This window comes from Dermochelys coriacea, chromosome 3, assembly GCF_009764565.3.
Source record: "Dermochelys coriacea isolate rDerCor1 chromosome 3, rDerCor1.pri.v4, whole genome shotgun sequence".
Classification (NCBI taxonomy): domain Eukaryota; kingdom Metazoa; phylum Chordata; order Testudines; family Dermochelyidae; genus Dermochelys; species Dermochelys coriacea.
Window position 1 is genome coordinate 186,479,674 of NC_050070.1, and position 12,532 is coordinate 186,492,205.

Sequence of the window (12,532 nt, forward strand, 5' to 3'; positions counted from 1 at the left end):
AGCCTAAGCAATTGTTATTCCTGTTAACTGAGTTGCACATTCAATATACCACCAATATTTCAAAATATTAAGCAAAAAGTACTTGTTCAACTGCAACCACCTCTTTGTTCAATAAAACACCTCTCCCTCTTCTTTGTGCTGCCATTTAATAAATTATTTTAATATCAAATAGATCCCTCAAGTTGAAGGAATTAGAAATCAAAGCATTAAAGAGTTCTTTTTAATAAAGCATAATTATTTGTATACGCATATATATCCATTTTGCCTAGACCCATAATTACAAGTCTAATGCTGTTGAAAATGCAATAGCATGCTTAAGGGGTCCTAACAGCTTCAACTGATGCATATGTACTAGCAGTTTTCATAACCTTTAATGGCATCTGACGAAAATATTAACGAACATACAAGAACTTAGTTTGATTCATTCAAGCCAAGCATATCTTTTTCAAATGTCACCACAAGCCAGCTGCAATCTATGAAACTGATATTGAACAAAGAAATCTTGACTCTTCAGATTCCTTACTTCACAAATGTTAAAAATTATTTTCGAATATTATTTTAGGTGCACAAATGACTAGGGGTGTGGAGGGTTGTGTGTGCATTTGTTTTAAACCACATTGTTATGTTCAGTTCTGCCTTCATCAAGTCTTTCATCATAGGGTTCTTGAAATTATTTATATACTATGGGTGAAATTCATCCCTTTCAGATGGCCCACATATGAGAGTCCTCATCTTTACAGGCACCCCATGGAAAATGCACTATGTACTCTAGCATCTGACTTTCAAATGCTCACCTTCAGATTAATTTTTTTGACCAACTTCAAAATTTTATTTCATTGTTATCTGCATGATTTAAACTCTATGCTCTCATTTTTAGTGGAAATTTTTAGTTTCTATGCTTTTTGTGTAATTTTAACATATTTTGGGGAAAAATAGCTTCTTGTTAATTAAAATATTTTCTGCAATCTAATGTTAAATTTTATTTTGCCCTTAATTTATGTGCTACTGCAACACTTATTTCTATGGTTCTCCAATCAGTTTCTCTATATTTTTAAATGCTTTCATTTTTTTCTAGAAAGACAAGGTGAGTAAGGTAATATCTTTTATTGGACCAACTTCTGTTCATGAGAGAGACAAGCTTTTGAGCTTACATAGTGCTCTTCTTCAGGTCTGAGAAAGTAAGGGCAGGTCTATACGCTGCTATTTCACATCTGGTGAAGACACTCAAGCTTCTGGGAAAGAGCTCACCTATTGGCTTAACAACTCCACCTCCATGAGAGACAGTAGCTATGTTGGCAGGAGAGGCTCTCCTGCCGACATATTGCTGTCTACATGGGGGATTAATGTCGGTATAACTACATCGGGTGTGGATTTTTCACACTACTGAGCCATGTAGTTATACCAAAGTAAGCATGTAGTGTAGAACAAGCCTAATTTAAGGTTTCAGAGTAGCAGCCGTGTTAGTCTGTATTCGCAAAAAGAAAAGGAGTACTTGTGGCACCTTAGAGACTAACAAATTTATTAGAGCATAAGCTTTCGTGAGCTACAGCTCACTTCATCGGAAGCCTAATTTAAAGTATCACTGCTAAACACAAGGGTTGAACAGAATGTTTAACATAAGTAGTTAAAACATATTTCAAGGACTATTCTAAGTTAAGTGGCCTGTTGACACCCCTTCAGTCATAGGGAAGAAAGGAAGGGAAGGGGGAGGAAAAAAAACAGCTGGAGGGTTTGTTAGTGCATTACATATTGTTGTAATAACCCATAAATCCAGTGTCTCTAGTCAGTCCATGATTTTTAGTGTCTAGCAAAGTTATGAATTTAAGCTACCAGGATCGTCTTTTGAAAGTGTGCAGGTTTCCTTTCAGGATGAGGACTGAGAAGTCAGATATAGAGTGATCTCTCTGGGAAAAGTGTTCACCCACAGGTGATAGGGTGTTTTTGTGTTTGATCATTTTCCTGTGCGAGTTCATTCAAGAGCCTAGTGAAAAGAAAAGGAGTACTTGTGGCACCTTAGAGACTAACACATTTATTTGAGCATAAGCTTTTGTGAACTACAGCTCACTTCATCGGATGCATTCAGTGGAAAATACAGTGGGGAGATTTATATACATAGAGAACATGAAACAATGGGTGTTACCATACACACTGTAACAAGAGAGTGATCACTTAAGGTGAGCTATTACCAGCAGGAGAGCGGGGGGTGGGGGGAACGACCTTTTGTAGTGATAATCAAGGTGGGCCATTTCCAGCAGTTGACAAGAACATCTGAGGAACAGTGGGAGGTGGGGGGGGGATAAACATGGGAAATAGTTTTACTTTGTGTAATGACCCATCCACTCCCAGTCTCTATTCAAGCCTAAGTTAATTGTATCCAGTTTGCAAATTAATTCCAATTCAGCAGTCTCTCGTTGGAGTCTGTTTTTGAAGTTTTTTTGTTGAAGAATTGCCACTTTTAGGTCTGTAATCGAGTGACCAAAGAGAATGAAGTTTTCTCCAACTGGTTTTTGAATGTTATAATTTTTGACGTCTGATTTGTGTCCATTTATTCTTTTACGTAGAGCCTAGTGATTGTCTGGTTTCACCCACATAATTGTTATTGGGGCATATTTTGTCCAATCAAGCCTAGTCTCGAACACCACAATTTTAGTTTACTGATTTCAGGTTCCACACTTCCTTATTTATTAAGAAAAGGAGTACTTGTGGCACCTTAGAGACTAACAAATTTATTAGAGCATAAGCTTTCGTGAGCTATAGCTCACTTCATCGGATGCAGTAGCTCACGAAAGCTTATGCTCTAATAAATTTGTTAGTCTCTAAGGTGCCACAAGTACTCCTTTTCTTTTTGTGAATACAGACTAACACGGCTGCTACTCTGAAACCTGTCATTATTTATTAAGCATTATCTTAACACATTCCTTGAGCTATATAAGTAGGACTATTTGTTTGGACTAATTCAGTCGATCTCCCCTTTATACCTTTTCACATCAACATTTTTTGTTATAGGTTATTCTGACATCTTACAAACTTACACTCACTTTTGAAACTTGAATCCACAATTAAGGTATAAATTTGTAGGCCCAATCATCACAACACCCAAACCTTGAGTGTGGTCTTCTAGAAAGGATTTGAACTACTGGATCCCTGCCATTAACCTCGATTGTGATCAACGTTGTCAAAAGTGGAAAGATTGGGTGCTTAAAAATGGACATCTGTCCTTTGTCCACAAGAAATTCTCCATCAGTGCTGTTTCTATTAGATATCCTGGCATAAAACTTGACTTTGAAGGATTGTGGATAAAGGGCTTTGAAAACAACTTTGGCTAACTACTCAATAAGCTTGTTCAGGAATGGTAGGTTTGATAACAGATTGTTGATTACTCCATTTGTTGTACCCAGGTAAGGTTTCATCAGAGTTGGGAGTTGGTCAGACTATTGCATGGCTTAAGGTGGGATAGTAGAACAACTTCATCACAGAAGGCCATGTTGACATGGATGCAAAAATCCCCCAAGAAAATGAGTCTTAAGAACTTCACCACCATTGATGACAATGTCTCAGTTCCAGAAATCATAAAGGTCCCACATAATTGTCTCCCAACAGACATCTTGTAACTTGTCTCTTACCACAGTTCTCAAATACCTTCTCTACTTTGCCAGTGATGCCACCTTTGAAGCTCCGTTCATCTAATTTTTCCCTTTCTAGGAACACAGGAATTGCCATACCTCATCAGAACAGTTTTGTCCTGTTTTTGACAGTAGCTAGCCAGATGCTTCAGAAGAAAGAGCAACAATTCCCCATAGAAGTCTTTTATGCAATAATCGCTTATTGGGAAGTTTTTTTCTACTCTCATCAATTAGTAGCTATCTTATTCTTTTAAATATGGTTTTAAATATGGTTTTATATTCTTCAAAAATATTTTATCATATCTAATGTAACTGTGAATGTTCCAATCTATATGAATGTCTCGTCCTTTTCTGAATCCTTCTAAGGTCTTGGCTTCAATGATATCTGACTATGTGTTCTATAGCTTAATTATGAACTGCATACAAATGTATTTGCTTTCATCAGTTTCAAATTTGCTGCTTTGCAATGTCATTGATTCCCTTATTTTTCTATGAAAGGAAAGAGTAAAGAATAGTACCAGACTGACTTTCTCTACATAATACATTATTTTACATATTTCTGTCATGTGATCTTTTATTTTATCCCTCTCTAAACTAAGTATTCCTAATTTTTTTCAATTTCTCTTCACATGGAAGTATTTTCATGTTTCTAATAATCTTTATCGTCTGTCTGTAAAACCTCTTCTATTTTCTGTTATATCATTTTTCAAGTTGAGTGACTAGACTTAACACAGGTTTCAGAGTAGCAGCCGTGTTAGTCTGTATTCGCAAAAAGAAAAGGAGTACTTGTGGCACCTTAGAGACTAACAAATTTATTAGAGCATAAGCTTTCGTGAGCTACAGCTCACTTCATCGGATGCATTTGGTGGAAAAAACAGAGGGGAGATTGATATACACACAGAGAACATGAAACAATGGGTTTATCATACACACTGTAAGGAGATTTCAGAGTAGCAGCCGTGTTAGTCTGTATTCGCAAAAAGAAAAGGAGTACTTGTGGCACCTTAGAGACTAACAAATTTATTAGAGCATAAGCTTTCGTGAGCTACAGCTCACTTCATCGGAGCTGTAGCTCACGAAAGCTTATGCTCTAATAAATTTGTTAGTCTCTAAGGTGCCACAAGTACTCCTTTTCTTTTTACTGTAAGGAGAGTGATCACTTAAGATAAGCCATCACCAGCAGCAGGGGGGGGGGAAAGGAGGAAAACCTTTCAAAAACCTTTCATGGTGACAAGCAAGGTAGGCTATTTCCAGCAGTTAACAAGAATATCTGAGGAACAGTGGGGGGTGGGGTGGGAGGGAGAAATAACATGGGGAAATAGTTTTACTTTGTGTAATGACTCATCCATTCCCAGTCTCTTTTCAAGCCTAAATTAATTGTATCCAGTTTGCAAATTAATTCCAATTCAGCAGTCTCTCGTTGGAGTCTGTTTCTGAAGCTTCAAACTAAGCTTCAAACTTCAGACTAAGCTTTGTTAGTCTCTAAGGTGCCACAAGTACTCCTTTTCTTTTTAGACTTAACACAGTTTTCAAGGTAAGGATGTCCCATCAGGTTATATAATGTCATTATAAAAGTTACAGTATTTTATATCATATGTTATACATCTGATGAAGTGAGCTGTAGCTCACGAAAGCTTATGCTCAAATAAATTTGTTACTCTCTAAGGTGCCACAAGTACTCCTTTTCTTTTTGCGAATACAGACTAACACGGCTGCTACTTTGAAAGACTAAAAACTGTTTGTTTTTTGACTGCTGCTTCATAATGAAGACAGGACATGAGTGAAATGTCAAAATGGCACCAAAATCTTTTTCCCAAGTTAGTTTTCAACTTAGCAACATAGTTCAAATTATTCCTTCCAATAAACATTACCTTACATTTATTGTATGTGATCTGCCAATTTGTCTAGCTTTGTTAGGTTCCTCTGAAGTTCTTTACAGACTTTTCTGATTTTGACTACCTTTAATAATTTTGCATCCTGTGAAAATTTTGTGACATCCCCATTCACCTGCCGTTTCCAGACAAAGGTCGTGGCCTTAGTAAAGATAATTGGGCATCCCACTGTTTACCGTGTAGAAAATTGTTAATTTATTCTTAGTTTGGTTTCTTTTTTGTTTCTTACTAATTCTAATCCATGATAGAATTTGAAATGTCTCTTCAATTCTATCTCTCTGTCTTTTTCCATGTTTTATGCATGAAATACCGTCCTAATCCTGGTTCACCATGCCAACTTCTTTTCCTCATTCAGATCATTCCTGAAAACTTCCTTCCCCCATGATGCCCAGAAGAAGTGAATGAAAAATTAAATTTAAAATAAATTTCAAGCTAACTCCCTCCTCGGCGTTTCCCATGTTTTCTTTATGTCTGCTTGTAGACCCTGATCCTGCAAGTGGGTCTGCATAGATGGACCCATGAACTAACAGAGAGTCTTGCTGACTTCAAATAAAACTCCATGTGGATAGATATTTGAACGCTCATCTTGAAAACAATTTATTAGACAAGACAGAATAATATATTGCAGTGCAAGAATCTATCAAATTGCTTTCATGTCTTCATTTCTTCCATGTCAAAATAAAAAAAAGAGAGAAAGAAATCAATTGGCAACATGTTTTTTACTAAAAAACAAATTGTACGCGATTAAGAATTGTTTTAAATATACCTCAACTCTAGCCTTGTAGAATACAATATCATGCAGCCTCTCTTTGTATCGGCTGACTTCACTTTCAAGCTTGTCAACTCGGATTGCCTTCTCACGGAGTGCGTCTAACTCATCACGGTACACTCTGGCAGAGCGAGCATCCGAAAGCAAATTCATGTTCTAGAAAATAAAAAATTAAGTTATATGATAGGTAATCTATGAGATGATATATTGTTCTTCTCTTTTTCTATTTTTTCACAAACCTCGATGGATTGCCTAGTTAGAATATATAAACATAATGTATATTTACACAAATTACATGTCCAGATTTTGTTTCCTATGTAACACTAAAGCTCTTGAAAGGGGGGTTCAGTGAGTTTCAACACATAGTTCTTTCAAGTAGAACAAAGAAAAATTACTTCAATGTGATTAAATTCCTACCCAAAGGTCCATATTATTTGTCATTTCTTACATGAACAACATGAAAATGCTTTAAAGCAAATACAAAAACTCTGAATCTTCTTTATGTGTCTTAATTCTCAATTCAAACCAAAACTATGATGGGGTGTATAGGAAGGGGCCAGAGAGGCCCTGGTGGCAGGACTAGTTTCCCCCCACACCCCACCATCTGTCCCTGTCTATCATGCATGATAGGAAGGTGACATTTAAAAGGGAGGACCCTGCAGTAAATAAGGGGAAAGGAGCAAGATTGCCCTAAATAGCAGACAGCAGGAGTAACTTCTGATGCTGCAGTATGAACTTCTAAGCAGGAGATCTTCACCCCAACCCTGAGGAAAGTACAGTGGACTTCCAGGGTAAGACAGACAGGCAGAGTCTGCCACAGAGATCCAGCCAGAGCAATTTCCCCCAACCTGTTACATTAGGGATGGATTTTTGGCACCACCCACCCCCTTTTCTGGTGACCTCAGGGAGGGAGTATCCCTGAAGGTGTGGGGGTTTGTGACTTTCATTTTGATCCCCCTGCTGGAGAGACTTAAGCAGGGGTGCCATTTCAGATGGGGGGGGGAAGACAACTTTAACTGTGATTCAAGGGACCACTTGGCACCTAAAAACTCTAATTTTTTGCAGAAAATAACTTAGAAATTAGCTGACAGGAGCACTGTATCTCATTCCTATATAAAGAAAGAAAAAATATACAAACAACAATTAAAGCCACATTTTAAGTATATACGCAAGATTAGAACAATCAGAGATAATACAGCAAGATATTGCCAATCCCAAACCTTGAGGTATCAGTTCTGAAGCCTTGACACAGATATCAGATACACGTTTGGATGTTAGCAGCATGGATCTATAACAAACTAATTTTGGCAGCCAAATTTTACAAATTGTTCAGATTGGCTTGGGTTTATGTTAACTGAATGGTTTATACAAACAGTTACGATAAATACGAAGGATTAAGTTAGAAGGATGTTTCTTGTGTGTTGCTGTAAGGATTAGTGAGAGTAAACATCATCGCAATGAAATTCACAGATGGTACAACAGGAGACAAGAATACTTACCAGCTGGAAAAGAAGGAGATACAGCAGACAGCTGCAAAATGGCTGCTTGAGGGCAGCAGCTCCTCAAAAGATATTCTGGGGAAAGGTCCTAGAAAAGTGCAACCACACTCTGGGGAGATTTGGTAAAATCCAGACATTCACAGAGGAATCAGTGTTTCTGTGCCACAGCCTATGGACCTGACCCAGATCCCACTGTAGGCAAAGGAAAGACCCCCCACAGAGAAGTGGGACTAAATGGTAGAATAAATGGCCACACTGGTGCCATTCACTAAAAAATTAGAGAGTTGGAAAAAAATTGGAAAAATTGTAAGTGTATTTAAAACAATATTGTTGGTGGTGGCAGCACACGCTTCTTTCTTCACCGCAGGAAAAGATTACAGGTGGTCTATTCTGCAGTGCTATTCTTGCAGCCTGAAGCTTCCAAAGCTGGCCTGTCTGTGAGGATAATTATCCTCTGAATATGCCTGGCGCAGCAACCCCCTCCCCCACCTGAGCAACCTCATATCTATTGGTGTCACAAAGGGCTTGCCTTAGAAGCAAAAGGCCTTTTAACATGTTGACATGTGAAGGGTGAGGGGCAGATCATGATGAAATCTACATCAAACATCTTCCAGCCTAAGCACAGAGGAGCTTGAAAGCTTCCTGCCTCCCATCATTACCTGAGCATGTTTGTTTCAGGAATGAAAAGAAGCTCCCAGCCCTACCAGATACACTCTGCATTCTTATTTGCTGAGCAAAGAATAGGCCAGTGAGGGAAGCGGGGAGAGGAGTGAGCGACGTCACTCCCAGCCAGTGGTACGAAACTGGGTGGGGGCGTGGAGGAGCCCCCTCCGCCGCACTTAAATGGTCCCCCCGGACTTAAGGAGGCCCACAAAACGCAGATAGCAGAGAAGTGGGGGCGGTGTCACAACTACCCAGTGTAGACAACTGGGTGTGGTCAGGTTCCCCCACCCCAAGGGAGGAATCACCAGGGACTCTTGTTACAAAACCCCGACAATGCTGAGCAATACTAGTACTGAACTAGTATTTTAAAAAATGGAGTCACTGATGAATGAGAACAACAGTACAATACAATTGTCTTCAGAAGAAAAAAGAATTTCTTGTCACTTTTATAGTAACATATAGTAAAGACAACACAGAATGTTTATTTACCTTACTAGAACTGTCATTTTTCGAGATGTGTCATCCACATGTATTCCACTTCTCATGCACACAAGATCAGACACTTTTGAATATCAGTGTCTGTTGGGGCTGCATCTGTGCCCTGTATGCTCTCCAGTGACTGATAGCTTAGAGAGCACAAAGAGTGGTGCGGCTGCAACCACTCTCTAGTTTCTTCACCAAAACAGAATGCAGATTGCCAAATCGCCCACAGTAGAAGGGAAGAGGGGCAGGTTGTGGAATATATGTGTATAACAGATATCAAAGAATCACTAGTTACAGGAAAGTAAACTGTTCTTTCTTCGAGTGATTGTCCACGGGTATTATGGTAACCCATGAGCAGTAAATAAAGACCTGGAGATGGGTACTTGGAGTCTACTGAAACAATGACAGCAGGACAGGTCTGCCAAAACAGGTGTCAGGATCAGGATATGGGTAGTCTGACCTAGTGGTTAGTGTAACCCCTAAATTTGACATTTTTATGTGTAACCCCAGAATTTGACAGTATTTAGTCAGCCATCTTGTGTGTCCAGCCACTGCTAGCTAAAGAACAAATAACACATAGCTAGGAATAATCGTAGACCCCGAGAGGCAAGGCCAGGCAGCTGCATGTTCGCCGTTTGTCTAATTAGAGTGGGAGGGAGTTAATGTACCGTGAAAATGGAAGGAATGTTTGGACAGTCAACGTTGGTTAGGAGCTTCTGACATATACGTTTTATTGTTGTTATGACTAGAAATGCTTTAATAATAAGAGATAATGAGTAGTTTGCTGAAACTGGGAGAATTGGTGACCCACTAGGAGTCACTATGAGTTATGTGCTTTGTTTAAGTTCGCTATAAAAGATTAGGTGAAAGAATATACTTTGAAGCAATCCGAGGAAGCTTTTCTTTGGGCAAGAATCTTGTAACTAAACTCCCCAGTAACTGGACAGAAGGAGGGCCCTTGGAAGGCTGGTTGATGATTCCTCAAAACCATTTCAGCTGTTGGGTATACAAAATTTTTTGAATGTTCTAACCCCACTGCTACAGCTTATGTGTGTGTGTGTGCGTGCGTGCATGTTTAAGACCTAATGAAAAAGTAGTGTTAGCACTTTGGTTTGTGCCAATCATTTAGCAGACAGAGGAGCTGACACCGCCTGGAGAGAAACAGTTAAGTTACTACTGCTTTGGGTTCTGAAAACCTTGGGTAAGAGTTAGAGTCAAGGCCCAGCCTAGTATTAGAACCAGGACCCTGCCTAATGCTTAGAACCAGGAACAGGAGCCGGGAGCCAGAAGCCAAACCCTGAGTAAGGATCGAGGCCCAGAGCCAGAGCCAGGAGTCAATGGTCAGTGTCCGAGTCAGAAGCTGGAGCAAAGAAGCAGGACAGGAACAAGGCTGGAACATGGCAGGGAGCGGAGCGACTGTAACTATGGGTGTAAGCATTAAGCAGCCAGCAACCTGCTGCTGAACATAAATGCAGACCTGTTGGCTTCTTCCAGACAATTAGGCAGGCCACCCAATCAGGTGATTCTGCTTCAGTCCAACTGGGCTTATTAGCCTGCCTGAAGACTGAACAGGCTAAGTCCCAGGCTCAGCTGAGGGATCTCAACCCATGTTTCCTGAAACAGATGTATGATCTGGAGCTCTCTTCCAAACAGCAGTGTGAACTAAACTCCAGGCAGCTGCTTTGCAAATCTCCGCGATTCAGTCACCTTGCTTGAGCTCTGGTGGAATGGGTCCTAACTTGTCCAGGTGAGTCTAAGTGGACTACTCTGTAGCATGTTTAATAGAATCAGAGACCTATTTTGACAGATTTTGAGTGAAGACTGGTTGACCCTTCCTTCTCCCAGCAAATACTAGGATCAATCTAGGAGAATTCCTGAATAGCTTTGTCTCTCCAGATAGTAAGAAAGAAACCTGACCATGTCCAAAGTGAAGTTTAGCTTTTCCCTGCATGGTATAAGGCTTGGGGAAGATGTGGGTAGGTTGATCATCTGATTAATATGAAGGTCAGAAACCACTTTAGGTAAGAACTTCAGTGAGGCCTTAAAATCATTTTATTTTTGTCTAAGACTGCATAAGGTGGCCTCACCACGAGGGCTTGACTCTCTCCTATCCTTCTTGCTCAGCTTATGGCGACTAAGAAGCTGGTCTTCGTGGATAGATGGTACAGGTTGTCAAAGGCTCAAAAGGAGGATCCATAAAGCCTGCTGGAATAATGGTGAGATTATAGGAGGCTGGAGTCTCTCTGACTGCAGGGTAGACATGAATGAGTCTTTTGAGAAGTCCAATCACTATCAGAAGAGAAAAAAGGGGATAGCCTTCCACCAGGAAGATATAGCCATCAGGTGCACTCTTGCGGAATTGAAGGAGAGGCCTGAATGCTTTAAGGCAAGCCCTTATGGAACAGATTTTTGGTATGTTAATACAATATTACAAATTAGACAGGTCTTAGACCAGTAGTTTGCATAGGTATTTAATCAAATAGAGTCAAAAAACAACCTCCTATGGATGCTGAGAGTCATCTGAGGAGTGCAATATTCCTCTCTTTTCTCAGAAAAGTTGTCTGGACTTTTTTCAGCATTTTTTTTTTGAGTTAGAGGAGGAAAAGGATAAGAAGCGATAATGTGGGCTGAGACATAGTTGTCTGTGTTATTTGATGTTTAAGAAATGGTTTTTATGCTTAACCTATGAATGGAAGAAGAGTTTGGCTTTTGAAGGCCTCACTAAGTTTTCCAGTCTGGTGAATAAGACATTTATGATCCTGCTATTACTTTGGCTCTATCTTTGTCACAAGAAGCACAAAATAAAGTCACAATAGAATGAAAAACACAGAAAAAGAAAAAAGAGTAAAGTGCCCTCATTTCAATAGACAGTAACATTTTAGGGGAAAGCATTTTGTGAGAAAAATGGCTCATACCTGGAGACAAATGGCTATGTACTTGAGGCTGAAAGGAAACTGGAGTAGCTAAGTACAGAAAGAGACTGGTAAGGGTGCAGAACAAAAAAGCCAGGGTTGTACAATACTACTAGACAATCTGCTTATTATAGAGAGCATGAAGGGACAACCCAGCTCTCCTGACCCTTGTTGCCTGGGAAAAGAGTCTTATTTAAAAGAAAAAACAATTCAAGGATGCAGACAGAACACTGGAAGAGTCTAATAATGCAAACATCAAGATACTTACTCTAAAGTGTTTTGTTTCCTAAAGCAGATTTCTCATGAGTACTGTTGTGTTTCCCCATCCTGAACAGTGCTCAGGGTGAGTGAGGTTGGGAAATGCAATAGTTCCTTTCATATTGTCTGTTGAATAAGTAGGTCCCAACAAATTGGATAACATAAACCCACAAATAAAAGGCTTTCAGAAGCACTTCCTTTGCCTCCTCATGATTTATGCAGTGTTACTCATTTCAGCTTATTTCTTGAGATTGAACAAAGCTAGCATTTCCCAACAATTTCCCTTACCAGGAAAAAGGAATGGTTACTTACTATAACTGTGGTTCTTTGAGATGTCAAGCAGATGTGTATTCCAAGTACATGTATGTGCTCTGGAGCTGAAGACTTTTGCCTAGCAGTACCCATAGAGGTGTGGTGCTCCTGGCTTTCGCCC

General features: G+C 39.6%; 1 protein-coding gene across 10 annotated transcripts in view; it reads right to left on the reverse strand.

Moving 5' to 3' along the window:
* Positions 1-12,532, reverse strand: part of CCDC88A (coiled-coil domain containing 88A) — a 354,197-nt gene that overhangs the window by 133,885 nt on the left and 207,780 nt on the right. For all 10 annotated transcript variants that reach the window (XM_038395536.2, XM_043512327.1, XM_043512326.1 and 7 more), the window contains one exon: positions 6,282-6,440. In XM_038395536.2, coding sequence (XP_038251464.1) covers positions 6,282-6,440 — 159 coding nt within the window. The remainder of the gene's footprint in view (positions 1-6,281; positions 6,441-12,532) is intronic.